The 23,719-nt window shown below is 43.9% G+C and overlaps 1 protein-coding gene across 1 annotated transcript in view; it reads right to left on the minus strand.

Moving 5' to 3' along the window:
• Window positions 1-1,676: 1,676 nt before the first annotated feature.
• The window catches only part of CNGB1 (cyclic nucleotide gated channel subunit beta 1), a 73,590-nt gene continuing 51,547 nt past the window's right edge, over window positions 1,677-23,719 (minus strand). The window contains exons 17-32 of the mRNA XM_082233452.1: window positions 23,190-23,306; window positions 21,391-21,548; window positions 20,409-20,528; window positions 18,801-19,009; window positions 17,429-17,479; window positions 16,010-16,096; window positions 14,260-14,324; window positions 12,902-13,024; window positions 12,532-12,673; window positions 11,197-11,356; window positions 6,637-6,734; window positions 6,465-6,548; window positions 5,796-5,914; window positions 4,437-4,583; window positions 4,088-4,265; window positions 1,677-2,772 (exon numbers count right to left, since the gene is read on the minus strand). Coding sequence (XP_082089578.1) covers window positions 2,458-2,772; window positions 4,088-4,265; window positions 4,437-4,583; window positions 5,796-5,914; window positions 6,465-6,548; window positions 6,637-6,734; window positions 11,197-11,356; window positions 12,532-12,673; window positions 12,902-13,024; window positions 14,260-14,324; window positions 16,010-16,096; window positions 17,429-17,479; window positions 18,801-19,009; window positions 20,409-20,528; window positions 21,391-21,548; window positions 23,190-23,306 — 2,173 coding nt within the window. The 3' untranslated portion in view covers window positions 1,677-2,457. The remainder of the gene's footprint in view (window positions 2,773-4,087; window positions 4,266-4,436; window positions 4,584-5,795; window positions 5,915-6,464; window positions 6,549-6,636; window positions 6,735-11,196; window positions 11,357-12,531; window positions 12,674-12,901; window positions 13,025-14,259; window positions 14,325-16,009; window positions 16,097-17,428; window positions 17,480-18,800; window positions 19,010-20,408; window positions 20,529-21,390; window positions 21,549-23,189; window positions 23,307-23,719) is intronic.

The raw sequence follows: 23,719 nt of genomic DNA on the forward strand, positions 1-23,719 counted from the left end.
GTGTGTAATACAGGAGTTAGGCTGGATTTTACTTGACTGTGTTCCATGAGGAGAAAGAGGAAAATTGTGGTGGGTCATCATCAGCCCCCCTCACCCACATCCCACCTCCATTGTCTCTCCAGACGTCTCACCTCTCCCTGTGTGCTGGACACATAGTTCCAAGTGTCGCAGGAGTGTCCAAAGGGCAGAGTTGTGACGTGTTCATGGGAGATTCCTCCAGGAACTTTGAGCCTTTGAGGACTCTCCGCCGACACGTCTTTCCTTCACCCATGGGTAAGTCTAGCTTGCTGCTAAGGAGCAAGCAGAATGCTTTTCACACAAATGGCTATAAGAGGGATCCAATTGGTATTTTGCCCAGTTACTATGTCACAGTACTCGCTTCTCCATTCAGAAAGCCCTTCTGCAGTTTCCCAGCACTGGAGCTTCTAGGGACAATGTTAAGAGGAAGGTTACAAATCTCTCCAGCTATGTTCATCTCTCTTTCACCTTTCCCATGCTACCTTGTTTCTTACTGGAGATACCAGGATTTGGACCTGGCCCCTGATACAAATGCTTTACTACAGTGCAAGAGGTCTTTTTCTTTTATGGTGTACCAATTTAGGCTCCCTTGCTGCCACCTACTGGATTGGCTCAGTAACGCTACTGAGCGTCTTAAAACACATTCCTGTTTCCCTCAGTGCCCTTTCAAGCCACATTTGCATTTGTGATGTAGAAATGTCCTCAACTGATCACATTACCTGATTTGTTTCCGCAACCCCACTAAATTCCAATTAAGTGAAGCAGTCATCTGCGTATGTGTTGTCATCTGCACATGTGCAATGGCTGTCTGAGCTGTACACACCTCACCTTGACTTCAGCTTGCATTTTCAAATCTAATCGAAGCTGTTTTGAGGGGAAACGCTTCAAACAGGAGTATTTATTGAGAAACTACATGATAGATATGGATTGGGGCTGACATAATGTGTGCACAGCTTCGAACATCAGACTTGGAAGCACACAGGAGCTGGAATAAAGGGTAATGTGCACTCAGCCTAAATCCACTTGCTCATTTTCCATTCCATTTGCCCATTTTTTGCCTATGATTCCTATTGCAAGACAATAGTGTTCACTTGCTTACATGGGGCAGATGTTATCAAGGGAGGCATGTTAATTAGATGTTTTGGTTCATGAGTTAATTTGCAAAAGCTTAACAACAAAAACACCCTTCTGCTAATGGTTTACTTTTCTGTTTACCCAGGCATTTGGAATGTAATTAACCTTCCTGCAGACACTGCTACTTTACATATGCTGTTTGTTACAATGCTGCTAACATTTTAAATAATTATTGTTGGGCAGTGTTCTTTGCCCCTCAGCTTACATTGCAGGGAAAAGGTTGTTAGGGAGGGAACGCCCTCCCATCAGATGTCAAAGCGATAAACAACTACCTGACATTCAGAAGACATCTGAAGGCAGCCATGTTCAGGGAAGTTTTTAATATGTGACATTTTAGTGTATTTTTCATCTTTGTTGGAAGCCGCCCAGAGTGGCTGGGGAAACCCAGCCAGATGGGCGGGGTACAAATAATAAATTGTTGTTGTTGTTGTTGTTGTTGTTGTTGTTAATGAATTCCCCAAAACACAGAAATGACAATAGTCATTTGGGCACTGTAAACAGGTTACAAGAAATAAGGAAGAGACTAGGAGAAAGAATGCTGGTTTATTAGGTAAAGGCTAGTGTACAGCTCCTGCTACTGCCTGGGGCATGCTGGCTGGGGATGATGGGAGTCCAGAACTCCTGTGAGGCATCAGGATGGCCAAGGCTGGGCTAAGCAAGTTCTGCATGTACACTCCAGGGACTGCAATGCATCAGTTAGATGTGGAAATATGACAATCCACCAGAACAATATAGATTTGGGCATTAAAGCATACCATATTTTTCTTCAAATGTTTGTAAGCAGGGCAGGGAGATCAAACAGAGGCAGAGGAACAATTTTCACCACATCCATCAAGGCTAGAACAAAAGGCAATGGCTTTGAAACCCCCGGAAAGAAGACTGGCATTATTAACCTCCTATCTGAACTTCATGAAGTTGCCTAGTGAGGGTGTGGGAGTGCCTTGTGCAAGTCCTGATTCATGATGGGGAAAGTGTGGGAGAACAGTAGTTCAAGGAGGATGTCACATAGATGAGGGTGAATTAAAAAGAGTACAAGGGGTACAAAATCCAGATTCTGCCAAGGTATGGACGAACCCCCATACCTTGGGGGTGCAAATAATTCTAGACCTTATTTTAAAAGAGATGGATTTCCAGCCATCTTTTCATCTAATAGCACAACATTGGAGGCTACATTCTGAATGTTGGGACAGCCCAAGCCTATCCGTATTTTGCAGTGATCCATAGTCACTAAAGTGCCTTCCTCAGGCTATGGCCTATGGCAGTGTCCTTCTATGAGATGCAAGACAGTCAGCTAGTTGGACTTTTCTACTTAGTTTCGTCCTTGTCTAGAATCTCTACAGAGAGAATCTCTTCATCACCTTTAGGTGCTGGAGTTATGCAAACCGTAACAGAGTGATCTGAAGATTTTGAGACAATCTTCTCTGTTCTGCTGCAGTTGTCTGATTTTTGGGGACCAGCTGGTGAGCTGTGAACGGCTGGTGATTTAGGTAGAACTGATCTTCGGGAGCCGGCAGGTGATCTGTGACTGGCTGATGATTTAGGTGGAACTGATTTCTGGGAGCCAGCTGGCGATCTATGACTGACTGGTGATTTAGGTGGAACTGGAGTGGCACTGGCCTCCTGAAAGACAAAGGTATCATGCTGGTGGTTACCTGAATAAGGGGCATGCTTAGTATCTGGGGCAGGGAGATGTCTGGCACAAGTCTGTATGGAAACAACCCTCACCGATTCAAAAATAATCTATCTTTCTAGTCCCTGATGTGTAGGGACTCTCAGTAGTATTCAAAGAACAAAAGTATATTCTCACCCCATAGCCAAAGTGCTTTTGTTCAGGGTGCTAGCCAGCCAGTTGGGATACAGGCAGGAAACTAGGAGCTGTTCAGGGCTGAAGCAGCTCTCCCTCTTGACACCCACCGTTCAACATAACAATTCAGGGAAATTCTGTGCTCCTGGTGTCCACTGAGCTCTTTGGGAGGAAGGGGTTTTAGTTGCTTCCTTTTTGTGTTTTTCAAAAAATGTGTGTATTTTGGCAAACATTTAGGTTCACTCGAGCCCATCACTACTTCAGTGACCTTGTTTTGCTACCATCCCTGTTGACACTGGGGCACCGAGCTTGCTGTTAAAGGAAGCTATAAATAAATAGGAAGCACCCTATTTATTTATATGCTCTAGTTTCAGTCCGAGCTTTGAAAACATGCCAGACCAGAGCTCTTGCATAGATTACCGTATTTTTCGCTCTATAACACGCACCAGACCATAACACGCACGTAGTTTTTAGAGGAGGAAAACAAGAAAAAAATATTCTAAACGAAATAGTGGATATATGATTTTTGTGGTTCATGCTGTGGCCACAGACATGTGATCTGACAGTGAGTTTGGAGTAGCCCAATGCAAAAATCCTGAGGATACATGTGGATCCATGCTTTGTAACCATGGAGGAGGGAAGGAAGGGGAACCATGGATCCTCTGCTCACGACTGCAGCAGATCCCCCCTGCCACCCGCAGGCATTCGCTCCATAACACACACAGACATTTCCCCTTACTTTCTAGGAGGAAAAAAGTGAGTGTTATGGTGCAAAAAATACGGTAAGTCTTGCCTACGGGAAAGGTTTGTTTTGTTTTAAAAAGCTAGGGAAATCAGACACATTGAGCCAAAGGTAACAAAGTCCCAACATCTCTAAATGAGAAGTGGCCTTGGGATGCTGGTGCTACTGAGTGGAATGGTGGCAGGGCAGGGAGATAAGTGTTTAACCATTTCCCTGCTGCTCATTATATTGTTTTTCAGCTCAAAAACAGCCCTCCTTCAGTTGCTCTTCCCCTGTGGGGTCCCAGCTGTAAAAACACCATGGAACTTCCTAACTTGTTAGGTTCTTCTACCCCATTTCCGGAGAGAACTCACTGTTGACATTTGCAGCTACTTTTTCTGCACATTTACCTGCATAGCTTTCAGCTCTTTCAATTTCCATCTGATATGAGCCAACCGCCCTTTGCCTCCCATCTTTCCTGCAGCGAATAAGGCGGCTTGGAAGAGCTTAGGAGTCCCAGCTCTTGGAGGAATAATGATGCCTTTGCTTTTGTCATCCTTAGTTTTGCTGTTGTTTTTCAGCATTCTCCTAAGAACAGAAAGGAAAACAGGTATTTTCACACATTGTTCAGGTGTTGGGAATATTAGGAGCCAATGAGCTGCTGAGCCTAAATTTCAGCTTGGACTCATGAAATTTCGGACTTGATAGAGAGTATGGCTGTGCACAAACATACCAGCACCTGGCTATCCTGCAGCTCACCTGGCCTTCTTCCGCAGCAACTTCTGAGACTCTGGATAATGCACTAAAATGTCATTCAAATCTTTCTTTTCCAAGATGAAAAGGTTAGTAAATCCATGAGCCACAACATTCGCTGTGCGTCGATTTCCACCTCCCACAGCTAGTAAGCTAAGAAAAAGAAAAAGACATCAACTGGGGACTCAATCTGGTTTCCATAACTCAGCATCTACTATTGAATACATTGGGGCACTAAGCTTGGCTCCTGTGCCTTTTTTCTCAGCGTCTCCTGAGGACCTCATTCAGCATCAATGAAATATCTAGCTTCCAGCAAGATCTTGTATGACTGCACACTCCACAAGATCTTGTGAGATCTCACCAGAAACCGGTGCCCCTGCCAGCACCGCTTCTCCACTGGCAGCAGAGGTGGCGAGATGCCTGTGTGGAACACCACCTCATGGGCTTCTGCTGCTTGAGGCAGTCACCTCACCTTGCCTCATGGGTGGGCTGCCCCTGAACCAAATTGCTCTTCTGCATTTCCATAATGAGAGTTTGGCAGAAGGAGGCATGGGAAATGGGTACAGATTATTGGTAAACTGTATAATTTTTCAGGTGTCATTTTTCAAGGCATCATAATTTGCTTTCTGGGTTCTGCACTGTGCATTCTGTGTTCCTCATTAGGTGATGGAATTCTTCAGAGTTTTGAAAACCCTGTTGTCACCGTCTTTATAGATACAGATTTCTCTTTCTGTATTAATTCAGGAGAAGTAAAAACTCTGCAGGAATATGACTCATGGAAAATTGAATAATAAGTATAGCCTATTTCATGCGGATTTCTATGTCTTCAAGAGAGAGCTTCAATTGTTCAGTTAGAATGATCTCATACTTTCCTTTTTTATTAGATGATTTATCTACTTTAATGTGCAATAACTCCACTGAATTTCTCCTATTATTATAGACCCTCCAGTCATTTGTCCAATTTTTTTTTTTTTGGGGGGGGGGACGACTTCATACAATCCTGATTGATTAGGAGTGTATTTGTTAGCCAAAGTATATTTAGCCCCCTCTGTAGTTGAAATCTAGAACAAAATCAGATAGTTGCCATGCACATCTCTTTATAGCCATTCAGTTTCAAGATTCAAAGGTGGAAAGGATAGTCAAAGTACCTATATTTCTTTGTTATCAGGACTTCTCTTATCATCAGGGAAATCTTTTTTCAGTTGAAGGAAAAAAAATTACCTGAAAAATCTGCCGATCTCATTTTGGATGAAAAGTAAGCAAGACTGTACATGACTATACTTTTATCTTTCTGAGCCCCTTTCTTCTCCTTCCTGTTGCCAAGCCCAGTTTCCTCCCCACATCGACATTCTCCATCTGTCTGACCTTATTTCTCCAAACACAGATCCAGCTTTCAAAGTCACAAGCACCGTTTTCCCATCAGGTCCTCCGAGCACCTTGACTTGCCCGACTTGAATGATGTACATCTCTCTGCCAATTTCCCCCTGAAGTAACAAGGAGGAAAAGTGTTCTTTGCAGCACCAGGGATCCTTTGCCCTTCAGGTTTCAGACTGACTACCCGAGTTTTAAATGTTGTTCTATTTATTTTTTATTGCTGCTTTCATGTCATAGAATCATAGAATTGTAGAGTTGGAAGGTATCACGGGGGTCAGCTAGTCCAAGCCCCTGTCCCTGAGATTGTCTCATCCTCTACCAACTGAGCTATCAGAATAAAACAACAACAACAACTGTAATTTGTTGAGGGTGCTGGGAATTGTTAGCTCTGTAAGGGGTATCACCCATAACAAACTACCATTCCCAGGATTTTGGGGGTGAGGGGATAAGAGGAAGTCATGACTCTGAATGATGGAGAACAGTACTAACAAGGCATGGCAGAAAGGACCGCCAACCTACTACAAACATTTTCATAGTCACTGAATCCAAAGTCACTGAAAATTGGGTACTTAAAATGTCATGCAAGTATTCCCCCACCTCACCCCTCATTCCACAGTTCAGCTCAACCCTACTTTTCACTTCTTAGACAAAGCTGGTTACCTTCTTGCAGACGTAGTCATTGGGCAGGTACACCACAGATCTGAGCCTTTTCAGCATGTCAAAAATCATTTGCCGGTCACAACCCTGAATGCAAAGGAAGGAAGAATCAGTTGGCTTGTACATCCATGTCTGGATTTAAGTAAGTGAATCCCTGAGGGGGTGTGGACCATACCTGAAAAAGAGGTACCTTGCTAACAATGTCATAGTTCACATCTACTGCAATGTCCAACTTCATCTTGTCTGGCAGCTGCATCAGCAATTCCGATTCGTCTGCAGCAAAGGAAGTGTAAGGAAGAGTTTGCCTTTCTTGAAACCGCGGATTAGAGGATAGCCAGCGCACATATTTAAAAACTCAAATAGCAGCTGCTTAGAGTGGATGACTGATAACTAGCGGGATCTCAGGAGTCAGGGAGGAAGGATTAAACCTTTTCTCCCCTGCAGTAGTCCAGACACCAACAAAAAAATCACTCCTCCAAAGCTGCTATTTTCATAAGAGAAAAAGGTCCTATTGGCATCAATGAAACCATAGCAGGGAAGGAAAAGGTTAAATTTCTCACCCTGCTTGTAATTATCAGTCTCTTCCTCCCCACCCCCACTTGTGGCTGCTACTTGTGTCATTCAATTCACCTGAAATGTAAATATGCATTCAATATTATGGCTAGTTTGGCCCTAAACTGGGGTAGCCAACATGGCACCCTCCAGTGGTTGTTGGACACCACATCCCAGCAGCCCCTGCAGCCAGCCAATAAATAGTGGACAGGGATGCTGGGAACTGGGGCCAAGCAACATCCAGAGAGCGTCATTTTGGCTAGCCTTGACCTAAGCCATATTGAACAACCAGAGGAACACCTTACGAAGCCAATATTCAAAGCCCTAGTTGACTTCCGGGTTAGCGCCATCGGCAATGGCGGAGTTCCTCTGACCGAGAGGAACCCGCTCCGTGAGAATCGGGTCTTGCTGCCGCGGCAAAGGCGGGGACCCCTTAAAAATCCCAGGCGGAGGAAGCCTGGGAACGTGGGATTCGGCAGGCACCAAGAGTGCCTCCCCTACTCGCGGGGAAACCCATTTTGGGGCTCCGGAGCGAACTGGGGTGAGCGGTGCGGTGCTTTGAACTGATTGCTACTTTCACGGAGTGAAGCTGCACAGCTGTTGCCGGAGTGCGCTGACTTTTTCCTGTGGACAATTGGATTTAAAAGTAACTACCCGTGAGTAAAGTGAAGAATTGGAGTTTTAAAAGTTGAATTACCGTATTTTTCGCTCTATAACACGCACCTGACCATAACACGCACATCGTTTTTAGAGGAGGAAAACAAGGGAAAAAATATTCTGAATGAAACAGTGGACGTATCATTTTTGTGCTTCATGCTGTGGCCACAGACATGTGATCTGATGGTGAATTTGGGGTGACCCAATGCAAAAATCCTGAGAATCCCTGTGGATCCATGCTTTGTAACCACGTTTTTGCACCATTGCAGCCCCAGGCAACAGTGGGTGCGTGATTTTTTTGGGGGGGCAGGCTGTAGCCATGGACATGCTATGTGCTCTGATGGTGAATTTTGGCTGACCCAATGCAAAGATCCTGAGGATCCATGTGGATCCATGCTTTGTAACCACGTTTTTGCACCATTGCAGCCCCAGGCAACAGTGGGTGCGTGATTTTTTTGGGGGGGCAGGCTGTAGCCATGGACATGCTATGTGCTCTGATGGTGAATTTTGGCTGACCCAATGCAAAGATCCTGAGGATCCATGTGGACCCATACTTTTTAACCACGTTTTTGCACCATTGCAGCCCCAGGCAACAGTGGGTGCGTGATTTTTTTTGGGGGGGGGGACAGGCTGTAGCCATGGACATGCTATGTGCTCTGATGGTGAATTTTGGCTGACCCAATGCAAAGATCCTGAGGATCCATGTGGATCCATGCTTTGCAACCACGTTTTTGCACCATTGCAGCCCCAGGCAACAGTGGGTGCGTGATTTTTTTTTTGGGGGGACAGGCTGTAGCCATGGACATGCTATGTGCTCTGATGGTGAATTTGGGGTGACCCAATGCAAAGATCCTGAGGATCCATGTGGATCCATGCTTTGTAACCACATTTTAAGTGGGGAGGGAAGGAAAAACACAGAAGGCTAAGAATGCAGGAGAGGGCTATAACGTGAGGAAAGGAAGGCAAAAGTTTTCCCCCACCCACCCACACAAGCGTGCTCTCTCTCTCTCTCTCTCTCTCTCTCCCTCTCCCTCTCCCTCCCACCAGCATGACAGAAGAAAGCATTTTAACTGCATTAAGAACTATTTAGCAGCGAAACCTAAGCTTTGCCATCCCTTAAGAGGTACAGACACTGTAATCTTCCAGATCGCATGAATTTACAGGCAAAACACTGTTTAAGGATTTCATCCTTTTAAATGGAAGAAAGCATATTTGAATGCTGTGTGTCTCCAAAAACAAAAAGCAGGAAGTCAAATCAGAATTTTAAGCCGAACCTGTAATCTCTCTTCCCTTCACAAACATTGTTCCCTCCGGAGCAGGGAGAGGATAGAAGGACGGACGCTCTGCTTTTCCTCTCTTCTTGCCTGGAGGGGAGGGGCTTTCCCTGCTCTTTGTTCCGTTTGAGCAAACACAGCAAGGAAACAGAAGCGGGTGGGCAGTAAGACCCTGAGGCAGAATGCAGGAAAGCAACAGCTTCCTCTCTCACGGAGCTCCCTTCTACCTGAAGCGCGGTTTGATTTTTGCCTCATTTTTCGGCTCCAGGGACCACACATTCGCTGCATAACACGCACAGACATTTCCCCTTCCTTTTTAGGAGAAAAAATCTGCGTGTTATAGAGCGAAAAATACGGTAATTTGGCACTGAAGCGGGAAGGTCTAAACAGGAAGTCCGCCTTCCGCTTTTGTAAACAGATTGAAGCAAAGACATTGCAAGCTAAAGTCTGGAAAGTCGTTTGTAAAGGACTAAATTTTCATCAGCTAAAAACACCAACCCCCCCCCCCCTTGGAAGCAGGAGAAGAGGGGGGAGATTTGAGACTGTTTAAACCTGCAGGAGAGAGAGTAAAGAAAGACAAATTTCCACCGTCTTGAACCTGGGAACGGGGTGTCAGAGACAGACGCTTTGGGGAAGTTCATTGACTGTGAATAAAACGTTTTTTTTTGACAGATAGTTAAAAAAGAGAAACATATTGATTCCAATGTTTCCTTCTGCATATAAAAAGGAATAAAATATCTGGAAAACAAAAGTAATTTTGTTGCTGGAGCTGCTTTTAAAAAGACGGATACAAACAGAAATTGTTTCCTCTGGAGGGAGCTTGTGATACTGTTGCTGGAGTCGATCTGGGGAATTTTACAGCTGCAGAGATTAAAGATCGTGGGAACCTGACATTGACCTTGAACAAGAATGTGTTTAGAAGAAGTTTTAGTGCTTGCTCTTTGCAAGACAAGCGCTTTACTGGAACAGCTACATGAAAAGATGGATTTGATGACTGTTGCAGTTAGCAATTTTGGACAAACGGTGAATACCTACATAGAAACTACTCAGGAACCATCTCAGGAATTTGCTTTGACAGGGCAAGTTGTGCAGAAGATAAAGGAGGAGGTTGTTGCTGAACCTCAAGTAATAGAAATGGAGAGAGCCGCAGCCTCGCAGGAAAATAAGTTGTTGTTTCTGACGACTGAACCTGGAGAAAGTCAGATTGGGAGAGATGGAGTACTGTTTGGTTTGAAGCTGGGAAGCTGGATGGATCCCCCTATGCAGGGATGTTCTGACTTTTGGGATCTGGTTGTGGGCCAAGGGGAGCTTGGAGTTGTGGGGCCCTTAACTTTGGAGGGACTTTGAAACATGCCTTCAAATATCTTTTGGATTTCAGTGCTGACTGTGGAGAGTGGGCCGACCTGTCGAGAAGGGATAAAGACATTGTCAAGTTGGAGTCTCCCCGAGATCTACCCCTCAGTGAGAAAGGAAGGAAATTAAGAACAAGATCAGCAAAAGATAAAGTAAAGTGCAGGTATAAACATGAAGAAGAGCTGCAGAAGGGACATGAAAAAGACTTAAGAGCCTCGGATAGAAGGTCACCAGGTTAATGGACTAGATGGAAGTGATAGAAAGGACTGATAAAACCCGAGACCAGGAAGAAGAGACGATGGATGAAGATTGGAAGAAAGTTTAAAAATTCATTTAGAGAATTAGTGTAAAATTAACGAGTGTTAGAAAAATGCTGGAATGAAACTATTTGGCTTTAGTAGAAATACTATAAGGAATTATGTATAAATAAGTTTTAAGTTTTAAGCTCTAGGGCTTTTTATGGTAAGATAAGGTTAAAATAAATTAAGGTAATTTAATGATAGAATATAGTGAAAAATGGAAAGGATTTGCTGAGATAATTAATAATTAGAATACAAAAAAGGGAGGTGTGAGGAGGTCGATGAAACAAGTTAACGAAAGATAAAGATTTGGGAATATTGGATTTGTTTTTAAATTTTTTGTTTTTCCTTTTTTTGTTGGTTTTGATGTATTGTGTGTTTTGTATTTCTCTTTTTTTCTTTTTATTGACTTGTATTGCTTAATTCCTTGTTTTTCTGATTATATATATTTTTATTTTTTTCTCTCTTTTTTTCTTTTCATTTCCTTCTTCTTCTTCTTCTTCTTCTCCTCCTCTCTTTTTTATTCTCTGTAATTCTAAACTTTCAATAAATATCATTTTTTTAAAAAAATAAATATTCAAAGCCCTAGTTCAGTCTTACCCAGCATGCCTTGAGAGTGCCAAGTGTACTCATACCACGTTTTGACTCTATTCTGAACAGATCGAGGGATTTTGTACAAAGCCATGTATCTAATTGTGTTGTCCATACAGCTCCGATAGTATGTCTGTCCAGCGGTGGCAGCCCCAACAACATCTCTCATCTGTGTGAGATAAAGAGAAAATCATTCAGGGAATTTTTGTTCAGCATTGCTTACCTACACCATTGAACTATCTCTGCCTTCCCCAACCTAATGCCTTCAAACTAAAGCTTCCAAGCTTCAGGTGGCTGTGCTGATGGAAGTTGATCATGGGGCAGTGGGGGGTTGGGGAGCACCAGTTCACAGAGGGGTGAGTTACCAATGGGAGTAAGTTATAGTTCCCAGAGTCCCCTGTAAAGAGAGACTGACTGTTAAGCCACTGTGGAAATTGTAACACTGTGAGGGGAATTGGGGCCTCCTAACAACTCTCAGCACTCTTAACAAACTACAATTCCCAAGATTCTTTGGGGGAAGCCATGACTATTCAAAGCAGTATAATTGTGCTTTGAATGTATAGAGTGAATGTGGCCTGAATTTAAAAAACGGCTAGGCAAGTAGCCACAAATTTCTTCAGTCCTGAAATAAAACCAGAACTCATGCTGAGATGTTTTAATGTATGAGATTGTAGAGTAATTTCTTTCTTTCTTTCTTTCTTTCTTTCTTTCTTTCTTTCTTTCTTTCTTTCTTTCTTTCTTTCTTTCTTTCTTTCAACTGGAACATGATACCTGAATGGTGGCCATTCACTTTGTAGAGTCGAGAGCCTGGGAATGCCTTGATGTTAACTTTACCCATGAATAGGCTGGGAAAAGTCCCAGTTTCCACACAACAGAGCCCAACACTTTCTAAGCATCTGCTTACATTCTTAAAGAGTTTCCCCTTCCCCAGCATTGTTTTAACAGACTTTTAAAATGTGAATACTCCTCAACTCATGCCAGCCAGGGCAGAAAGTGGGTGAGTCAAACTGCAAATTTTTACTCTGCTGCCTCCAGACTGGTGTAGCAGAGATGCGTGAATAGCATCCATTGCCAATAGCTGGACCCCTCCCCACCCTCTAAAATGCTCTGTTTCGGGGGTTTATTGCTGGCCATCACTGGCAAGGGTACTGCCAATGGTAGCTTCTGCCCGCAGCTTTTGGTGGGCACAGTGGGGACCTCTGCAGTGGCAGAGGCACCCTGTCTGCAGAGTCCACTGCATCCTAAACCTTCACTGCATCCTAACCCCCTCTAGGTTGGCAGAATCAGGGCAGGGGGAGGAACAAGGATTGTTGTGTACTGAAAAGGCATGGATTGTTTTCTTACCTGACCTATCATGACAGAGAAAGCAAAGACACCTGTGAAGTAATTGAGCAGCTGAAAGATGATCTCAAAGAGGGTCTCCGGGTCTGGCAGTCCTCCAATTGTTATCAAAGTCTTGACAGCCCAGTAATAACAGCGGATATAGCTTATAAAAAAAAGATATGAGAGGATAAGAATGCCCAAGCAACTGATCGACTACTGCTTTTATCCTGTAACAATGAATTATACCAGCCTTCCCCAACCTAGTGCCTTCTAGATTTTTTGGCTCTATGATGCCGGGGCTGATGGGAATTGTAGTCCAAAACATCTGGAAGGCACCGTGTTGGGGGTGGTTGGATTATAGCAATGCAGAAATGAAATATATAATGAGTACCTGTTTCCTTCCCCATTGTAGACCCAGGCAGTTGAGCCCAACCCCTGAGAGGACGATGCCCAGTAATATAAACATGAGTTCACATGTAAGCTGAAGAGCAGGTAGGCTGTGATCCTTACCACTCTACAAAGAGGGCGAATAAAGACGACAATGTTAACAAAATACTCTTTAAGTTGTTCTCTAAAACAATCTCACTTTTCATGTCTGCATTCCAATTTGCAACCTATAGAGCCACTAGTGGTCAATTGTACTTATGTATGGTCTTAAGGAGAAAATAGCTTATATTATAGTGATTGTTATATGGTAGTTACACTGGATATGCCAATGGAAAGTAGGCAATTTGGCCCTCCTATTCCATAAGTTTGCCTTCATTACAGATTTTTTTTAGGAGCATCATCTATGTGCAACTTCAAAAGGAGTTTTAAAACGTGCAGAGGTGAGAAGGGGTCAGGGGTCAATCAATGATGGTTGCTGGAGGTCTCCCTGTGAAAAAGCAGCCGGGGCAGAAGGCAGATTGCCATGAACCTAGTGAGTTCTAGGGGGAAAAGGCATTGGCCTTATCTAAAAATTTGTCTAACCCCCACCCAGTTTATACCATAACAGATTGGTTAGGCTTTAAAGTGCTAAGAGATGCTTGGTTGTTTTCACCTCAACAGCCCAAGACAACTACTGCCCTCTGAAAAAAGTTGCATATTGGAAATAATGGAATTACATTAGACTATGTAGATCAACACACAGCTTTTCTCTTCAGGAGGTCTCAGGGCCCATCCAGGCTTCTGCTCATCCCACCACTTTCAAACCAGGGAAACCTGATATTTACCGCCGAATCAGAGCAAATTTAGTTTTCCTCTTGATGACGCTTGCTCTGTTTTCCACACTAAAGAGTGGGTTTTATTGAGGAAAGCGGTAGAGCAAATGGAAAAACACTTGGATCCATGCTTTCTAGGCACAAGACAAGTTAAGGGTGGGTGATCCCTCAGTTTGGAAAAAAAAATTCAGTACAGTGGTACCTCGGGTTACATACGCTTCAGGTTACATACGCTTCAGGTTACAGACTCTGCTAACCCAGAAATAGTGCTTCAGGTTAAGAACTTTGCTTCAGGATGAGAACAGAAATCGTGCTCCTGCAGCGCAGCGGCAGCAGGAGGCCCCATTAGCTAAAGTGGTGCTTCAGGTTAAGAACAGTTTCAGGTTAAGAACAGACCTCCGGAACGAATTAAGTACTTAACCCAAGGTACCACTGTACAAAGAGAAAGTTATGAAAGGAACTAAAATGCTGCAATGCTCCTGAGTCTCCCCTGTTCCTATAGCAGCTGCATTCAAGAGTGAAGAGGGTCAGCATCAAAAGCTTACCTCACCTGTAAACATACGCCTTGCTCAGAATAGCTTCAAGCCGATTGTTAAACTCAAAGAAGGCCATGTACTGTGGGACAGAATGAAAAGTACAGATGAGCACCTTTTTAATTCAGGGACAAATGGAGAAATATTTCACAATAAAATCAACTGGAAAAGCTCCCAGTACTTTTTCTTAATTACTGAAATAATGATTTGGTGGGTGTCCCTTCAGCAACACCTGAATCAAATTCCTTGAAAGTGCTTTTAAGGGAAGGTACCTGAAAGGTCATCAAGATCAACCCACCTCCTGATGCTGGAAATCCACTGCCATAGAATTCCTAGCAGGCGGCTATCCAGCTTCTGTTTTAAAATGTCTAAGAAAGGAGATTCAGGTAGGTAGCCGTGTTGGTCTGACGCAGTTGAAAAAAATAAAAAAAATAAAAAATTGCCCAGTAGCACCTTAGAGACCAACTAAGTTTGTTCTGGGTATAAGCTTTCATGTGCATGCACACGTCTTCAGATACACTGAAACAGAAGTCACCAGACCCTTATATATAGTGGGAGGGTGGGGTGGGGTTCTTCTTACACATGCTAAAGCTATTTTTGGTCATCTGCATACTATCCCATGCTTTTTCCTGTAGGACTAATGCAGTCGTCAACAGGTTTGCCATACCCACTGAGTCAATCACCCATCTCCTACTATATCTTTCTGAGAAAAATCCCACCCCACACTTAGTTGGTCTCTAAGGTGCTACTGGACCATTTTTTAATTTTTTTCTTTATGAAGAAAGGAGAGTCTGCCACCTTCCAAGGCAGCCTATGGTAGCAATGGAAGGATCTGCAAATTTAGGATCTCTCAGTTTCTCATTTTTTCCAACTTTAAATTCAGTTATCCACATTTTGCAGCAATTTGAGGGTTTTTTAAAAAAATCCTAATGAAAATTCATAAGCGTTTTAATGTGAATTTCTCCCAATAAACACATGTTTATATGCAGTTTTGACTAATGTTCCTATCTTTGCAAGAAATTTCCTTTAAGATAATGCATTTTTGTATGTTGCTTTCACTCATATAGTCATTTCTGTGCACACTTTCCTTTAAAATATGGATTTGTTTAAATGTGGTTTGGTTGGAGAACTGAATTGCAGCATTCAGAAAAATGCAAATTTTGGAAAGCATAAATTTTATAGGCTCAGATTGAAATGTGTACTGAATCAAAATTGCCCACCATACCAATGCCAAATGGCATGTACAATCAGCATCCCCACCCCTCCCCCCACCCCGTCTTATTTTAGTCACTGAAACCTGTGGCTTTGAGTCCCATGCTCTGGAGAAACAGAAAACAAATCTGCTCTGTTATTTTCTTAGGGCTCATCCAGACCTTCCTTTTGCACCATGCTTTCCAGGCACAGGTCCAGGCTATAAAACTGTGTTTTTTGTTCCAGCACTTTCCTTGGGGAAACCCTCATTTTACTGCAGAAAGTGTGAGTTTTCCTGGGAAAAGCACTGGGGGGAAAATAAAATGCTTAGGCATGAAGTTTTAAAGCCTGGACCTGTGCCTAGAAATGTGGCACAAGTTTGGATGAGCCCAAAGTGACAGCCCTTCAAATATTTAAAGGTTTCAATAAATACCTCAAGTGCATTTCCCACTTTTAGCAAGCCCAACAAAAAAGGGAAAATGTTCTTCCTCCCCCTCCCTGCTTTGCACATCTACTAAAACACAACAAAAAGAGTTTTGAAAATAGGTTGTAGGAGCGTAACTCGTCCTGACTCACCTTTAAACAGCGAGGCAGGCGCAAGAGAGGATGGAAACCCACTTTGAGGTAAAGAAAATCCAGTGGAAGAAGGCAGATCACATCCATCTGGAAAGATGCACGCACCCCACCCCCAAAAAAGATATTAGCAACTTGATCTGCCACCACAATCACTACATGTAATTTGATGGCACCTTTAAATGGCTTTACAATACGTATTGTGTTTGTCATCTCAGCATCTCTGCTGTTCATGTGCGGAACTGGAGCTAGGAGACAGTGACTTGCCTCTGACAACATAATGGTGTCAGGCAATCCAAGTGGGGCGAATGCTTCCCATCAGAGGCACAAAGAGAGCATTCGGCACCTGTTAAAAGGCCACCGTGCAGGAGCTAAGAAACCAGGGTGGTTTTGGAGGACAAGGGAAGAGATGCAAGGGGAACAGAGGGGTGAGGTAGAGGCCAGGCGTAGTGTAGTGGTTAGAGTGCCAGGCTAGGACCTGGGAGACCAGAGCTCAAATCTTCACTTGGCCATGAAGCTCACTGGGTAACCTTAAGCCAGTCACTGTCTCTCAGCCTGACTTCCTTCATAGGGCTGTTGTGGGGATTAAATGGGAAGGGGGAAGACTATACCACTCTGAGCTATATTAAGGAAAGGTGGGATATAAACGAAATAATAAATAAATGAAACTAGGCAAGTTATAAAGGGACATTTCTGCTGTCTCTGCGAGGACAACGAGGAGGGGGAAATAGGAAGAGGAAAAAGATGGAAGGGCCTGGGGCGCTTAGCCCCAGTGGTGAGCCGGAAAGAGGGAGGGGTGAAAAGCAGCAAGCAGGAGATGAAACAGTGCAAAGGGACAGCGTAGAGGAAAGATATTCAAGGCAAGAGCCTGGGAAACAGGAAGATGGGAGAAAAGACAGCAGGAGGGACAATGTTGCATGTAAAACAAAACACAGTGGCATCCTGTGATGAAAGGGGCCAGCCAAACTCTTTGAGTAAGGTCCATCAGGAGAAACCACCAGGGGCTCAGAGCCCCAGGTGGTTTCTTCTGTACTGAGATCCTTCATCAGGAGATTCCAGATATTTGTCAGGTTCAGCCCTGTCCAGACCTTGAACTTAAAAGTCTCCTCAAAGTAGGATCGTTTGCAACTTTGCAAAGCACATTTGTGCACATAAGAGAATTATATCAAAAACAAAACCACTGTTTTAATATTTTATTGTGGCATGGATGAACGCTTCATATAACTAAAATTACTGTAGTTGAACTAAAATGATGCAACAATTAATTTCTAGGCACTGATCATTTTACATATGACAGCCTTTCCCAAACAGGTGCCCCTAACCAGCTGGGGAGGGGGCGAAATGGAAGCGTAGTCCAAAACATCTGGAGGGCACCAGCTTGCAGAATGCTGAATTAACACAAGTAAGGAAAATGGTACAGACCTTGAAGCGGCCTGACTTCAGATAGTTCTTCCTCATGGCCTTTTTATCAGTCTGGAAGAGGAGGCAATAGGAGAGGGTCATCACCACTTGTTTCATAGTGGAAAAAGAGATGCATCCATCAGAGATTTGCAAACAATGGGCAGCCACACAGCCAGGAAAGAAGGAAGGAATGAAAGCCTGTCCACCAACCAAAATTTAAAATATATTATGGGTACCCCCACACTGGCTGTTTCTGTCAGATCCAAAGTGCCCACAGCTAACAGAGGTCCTTGGACAGTGAAGATAAACAGGCTTGCCCAATGGCAGGGCTGGGGAACCTGTGGCCCTCCAGACATTGTTGGAGCCTAACTCTCATCATCACTGACTATCGGGTGTGCTGGCTGTTGGAAGTAGAGAGTTCAACAACATCTAGAGAGCCACAGGTTCTTTATTTATGGTTTGTGATCTTTAGCCACACAGGGTTTTCACAGAATCAGAGGGCTCATCCACATTGGCCTGTGCCTAGAAAGCATGGGTCTGAACAATTCCCCCTTGCCCCACTCTATTCCCAAAGAAAAGCTGTTCTTTTATGATAAATTGGAAACCAACATCAATCCATAGAAAACCCAAATTGCTGTTTGTTCCGAATGAGCACAAAAGAATCGTTTTCCCTGGGGGGAAGCAGTGGGACAAGAGGAAATGTGGATAAGCCCATAGGATTGTAGCATTGGATGGTTCCCAAAGGGTGCTCTAGCCCAACCTCCTGCAAAGCAGGAGTCTCAACTAGAGAATCCCTGAAGGATGGCCATCCTACCTCAGTTTTAAAACCTCGAATGAAGGAAAGCCCACCACCTTCTGAGGTAGTCCATTCCATTGTGCAACAGCTCTCACCATCATAAAATTCTTCCTACTGTTTAGTTGGTATCTCCTTTCTTGTAGTTTGAATCTATTTGTTCGAGCAGCAGAAAACAAGCTTGCTCCATCTTCTGTGTCACAGCCCTTTAGATATTTGAATATGGCTGTAATCTCATATGGCTTTCCCCTGGGAAACCTGTGGTTTAGCACTGAATCAGAACAAACTGCAATCAGGTTTTGTGCGGATTGCTGTCTGCTCCAATTTAGTGCTAAGGAGTGTGTTTTCTGGGGGAAAGTGGTGGAGCAAAGGAATGGGACAAGCAGGAAAGTGTTCAGACCCATGCTTTCTATGCACAGGACAAGTAGAAGTGTGAAAGGCCCTCAGTCTTCTCTTCTCCAGGCTAAACATACCCAACTCCCTCAACAGTTCCAAATAAGGCCTGGTTTCCTCATAATGCTTGGCTTTCTCAAGGACTACCTGACCCCAAAACGTCAGGGGCTAATCCAATAGAACAAAGGCTTTATGGGTGTCACTTACTATGATGTCTCCTCTGTGGACAAATTGCAGGCGGACCTGAAAGATGCTGATATCCAAAATGTAGATGAGGTCACAGAAATAGTCCACAGCCATCCAGTAATAAACATTTGCAGGTGTTTGGAACGGGAAAGCCCAGCGGACTGGAATCAGCCAGCAGTTCCAATTCCATGCCAAAACCACAATGAAGAGCCACAAGATGTACATCAGATCTAGAGTGGGAGGGGAAAACCCAGAACAGACTCAGGAGCTCTGCTAGTTGCCAAGAACTTATCCTGCTTCTCTTGTTTAGGACAACTCAATGGAACTATAGGAACTGAGCACAGCAGCATGGGGGTCCAAAATAACAGGACCTGGAAATAGAAGGCAAACCAGTTCCTGTGGGATCAGAGAATGAGAAATTTGTGCAAGATGAATTAGTAGTTCTCAACCATTAATGTGCTCCATGAATGTTCTCCACTATATTGCTTTTTTGCTATGAATATACTTGGTTAAGAGATGGAACCATTATAGCACCCACCTCTCAGTTTAATCGTGAACTCACTGGGTGGCCTTAGACAAGCGTTTATCTCTCAGCCTTATGTCTCCATCTGAAAATCTGGGGACATCTACACACTGGCCTAGCTTCCAGGTAGGGATGGAGCAGGAATTTGATTCTGTTCGCATTTGAATTGTTTGGAATGGATGAAACAGTCTATTTCTGGTCTTTGTCAATTTTGAATGCATGTTCACAATTCCACTCCATCCCATTTCCATATTAACCTCCCATATTTTAAAAGAGGTATGTAAATTTGTATTACAATACAAACACACGTATTATGTCACGAAGCACATACTTATAGAATATTTGTGAATTTCTAAATGTATTTTATACTAAAATGCACCATTTAAATGCATTTTGGTATTTTATTTTATTTTTTAGCTGAGAACTTTATAGTGCAATTTGAAGGAGTGTGGACTTATCCAAATGATCATTCAGAAGGTTTGAATGAAGTTGGCTGACTTAAAAATGGAGTTCACTGCTTTATCCCTCTTCAGTGCCTATTTCCAAAAAGAGATGCTCAGCATCAAGCAACCTGCCTATCAGCCTCTGGCCTGTTGGAATTCCTGCTCCATGATTGCAGTCATGGGATTTTTGTCCATCACATGACGGTGTCTGTATTTGACTCCACGAAAGTGGGAAGTAACAAAGACAGGATGTTTGTGTTACTGTGTTCCGTGAAGTGGGACTTTTGTCCTTTGTTCACTCTCTCTGCTGTCTGATGCTAGAGAGAGAGGGAGCCATGTCCGGGTGTGTTTATATGTAAATAAAGTAGATTAGCCAAAATGCTGAGTTGCTGAGGTCTGTTAAGCAAGCTGCGAAGACTCTGCGGATCCCTAAGTGTGCCGATGTCTCTTGGCATCGGTCGCTGTGATGTTCGGGCAGAAGAAAGCTTTGGAAGCTCCTGAATGAAAGACCAGGAGGGAGAGAACATGCCAGTCAGGCATGTGTCTCTGCCAGGGTCCTACTCAAGAGTAGGACGAGCTACTGACATGGCCATTCCCCCCCCCCACTCCTGCTTAATATTCTACAGCAGGCTCTTCGGTCAAAAGCCCATTCCAGGTACTCACTGGTGAGTGGGTCAATGCTGCTGGGGAACTGGCATTTTCTTCCACGTGGGGGACTTTGCTTCTTTCCACCCTTCTCACTCGCTCCCTCTTTTTCTTCTGGAGGCTTTTCTTTGGAAGGTGCTATGGGAACAAATGGAATAAGTGAAAACCAGGCACACTTTGGAATCAAAACCATTGTTTTTAGCCAGCCTTTGTTCATCTTAATTGATATTAGGTGTGTGGAGGCTACAGTTATTTAACAGCGAGGGGGGGCAGGGAATCTCTGCACATGCTTGGACACTCTGAGCCAACCTGGTGCCCTCCAGATGTTTTGGACTGCAACTCCCCTCAGCTCAAGCCAACTGGGGTAGATGGGACCAAGAGTCCAAAATGTCTGGAGGGCATCAGGTTGGGAGCTGCTGCTTCTGAGTCTTTAATCATTAGACACGGAAGGCCTGGCTTGTTTTCCTCTATGTGCTTTGGTGCTCAAGTTACTCATCCTCTGGCAATGGTCATGACCCCCCCCAGCTCACACCCAGAGTCAGTTTCACATGCAACTGGTTTCTGCTTCACCTAGAAGAACCTGGTATCAAAGGATGGAGAGAGAGCGAGTGTGTCTGGAAAGTTGCTGCGTCCATTTGCTAATCAGCAAGGCCTTTGACATAGCAGCAGCCATAAGGGTCAGCCATCAGGGTCCAGCAAAGCTTATGCTGCCCATCCTAAGGAAGTTGAAGAGAAGCTAAGCCCCTGCTGCAAAGAGCTAGTTTGATTGAGTCCAAGCTTTGCAAAGCTTATTTATACTTCAGTTAAGTAAGTGCACTATGGCTTCAGAAACCTCGGAAGTCATGTTGCAATAAGCAATTGGCAACCCTTGAGAAGGAGCTTGTCAGAAGGTGACAAGGAGCAGAGGGAAGTTTCAGAAATAGGTTGAATATCTTTTACCCACTGCTAGACACAGACCCTTTGAAAAAGTTTTGTAATAGATGGTGCTGGTCTCACTTACATGCCACGGGGGTTTCCTCATCAGAAGATGCATCTGGGTCAATCAATTTCTCTTTCACTTTCTCTGTTCGGTCTTTAAAGAGACGCACCAGTTCTTGCAGACGGTCATTGATAACTGCACTGTTTTGGCTTGCTGTTGAGCTGCTGCGATCTGGCAAACTATGGTGAAACCAGGCCAGATATTATGAATGAAAACTTTCCCATTGCTCAATGCTATAATCACCAGAAGTGATATTACGAATGAAAACCTTTTCATTGACCAATGCTATATTAATTAATTCTAGGCCCAATTTTAGCAAGTTGTAGTGAAGGAAGGACAATTTCTCCTCATATATACATTTTTTAATGCAATTGTGCCCAATATACCAATTTTTGCAAGCAATTTTCTCTAATATAATAGAGTTTTGTATGTTGTTTTCAATAATATATGCATTTTGCTCACTTTGCTCTAATATACACATTTTGTACATACTGATATTTTGATAGTTTTGATAGTTTTGCAAAATTCAGAAGGTTCACCTCGTTTCAAATTGTGGATTATTTTGGGAATCGTGAATTAGGTATATAAATTGTGAACTGAAACCTAATTTCTCCCACATGCCAAGCTGTAGGTCTTCTCCATCCTGGTGCCCTCCAGATGTTTTAGACCACAGCTCCCATCAGCCCCGGCCAGTGTGGCTATGCTCCCATCAACTTCAGCATCATATGACTGGGGTGACTAGCTAGGACCAATAGCAGCTGTCATTCAAAATATCTGAAGGGCACCACCAGGTTGGGATGGAGGCTATAGGCAAATGACTTATAGGTTTCTTACTGACTGGTGGGTAGCTTTTCAGTGTGGCTTGACTTTCATTCATTTACAACACTCTTTGCTTTGCAGCCTGGAGAGCTGGAGTACACTCTAGCATAGTCTGTCATGCAGCCTTCTCCTGCAGCCTTTTATAAAATAAGGAGGATATGGCTATTCATGACTAGTAGCCATGATTGCTATGCCTCCGCATATCAGTTGCTGGAAGCCACAGGAGGGCAGAGTGCTCTGGAGCTCAGGTCCTGTTTGCCTGTTTCTCACAGAGGCATCTGGTTGGCGACTGTGAGAAAACAGGATGCTGGACTAGATGGGCAGTTGGCCTCATCCAGCAGGCTCTTCTTATGTTCTTAGGAACTGCTGGACACTTACAAGGGAAAGCATATCTTGCACTTTTTCTAAAAACGCTGCGCTTGTCTTGCTAACCCTACACTGTATCTGATGATTATAGTCTGCAGACCAAACAAACTAAGCTACTACATGCTATAGATGCAGTGGGGTCAAAATGGCTCTTGTTTGATGTAAACATACTGCAAAGATAACATGTAAGAACCCCATGTTTGCTGCCCTGGCTTTCTTGGAGAAAGGGTAGGATATAGGTAAAGGTAAAGGGACACCTGACCATTAGGTCCAGCCGTGACCGACTCTGGCGTTGCGGTGCTCATCTTGCTTTACTGGCCAAGGGAGCTGGCGTACAGCTTCCGGGTCATGTGGCCAGCATGACTAAGCCGCTTCTGGTGAACCAGAGCAGCACACGGAAATGCCGTTTACCTTCCTGCTAGAGTAGTTCCTATTTATCGACTTGCACTTTGACATGCTTTCGAACTGCTAGGTTGGCAGGAGGAGGGACCGAGCAATGGGAGCTCACCCCATCACGGGGATTCACATTGCCGACCTAGGCAAGTCCTAGGCTCTGTGGTTTAACCCACAGCGCCACCCACATCCCTGGGTAGGACATAAATGCCACATATAAATGAAAGTCTCTAGTGTCGTACCAAAGTGATCCTTCTCTCTGTGGACTGGAAAGGTCTGGCCAAGCTTTGACTGGTGAGGGGCTTGGAGATGGCACTTTCAGCTCCTCCACACTCTCCTCCTGGGAAGAGCGTTTCCTCCTGAAATGGGGAAAAAGAAAGAGGGCAGGTATTTTTTGGTACACACAATCAGAACATTCTCTCTGTTTTAAAATGTGAGTCCTAAATTTAGTCCACACTGATAGTATCAATGTCTTGCTGTTGCTGCCTTGAAACAGCAGCTTCAGTTGTGAGATTGTCCTTGGCCCTGGTAGCTCAGCTGTTATCACAAACTAATGTTATTTGGGAGACAAAAAATTAAGATTTGGAGAACTAATAAGGTGCAAGCAGATTAAAGGTTGCCCATAAAAGGCACCCCGAGTCTTTAGAAAAAAAACACTTTAACAGAGTGGCAGACAGATTTAGGACACTTGACAGAAAAACAAAATAAATAACAAAACAAAGAAGTTAGCAACTGGTTGTTGGCCCATAGGGTAATCCAGCCTTTGCTGGCC

This window comes from Podarcis vaucheri (genome assembly GCF_965113315.1).
Source record: "Podarcis vaucheri genome assembly, chromosome: 7".
NCBI classification, from domain to species: domain Eukaryota; kingdom Metazoa; phylum Chordata; class Lepidosauria; order Squamata; family Lacertidae; genus Podarcis; species Podarcis vaucheri.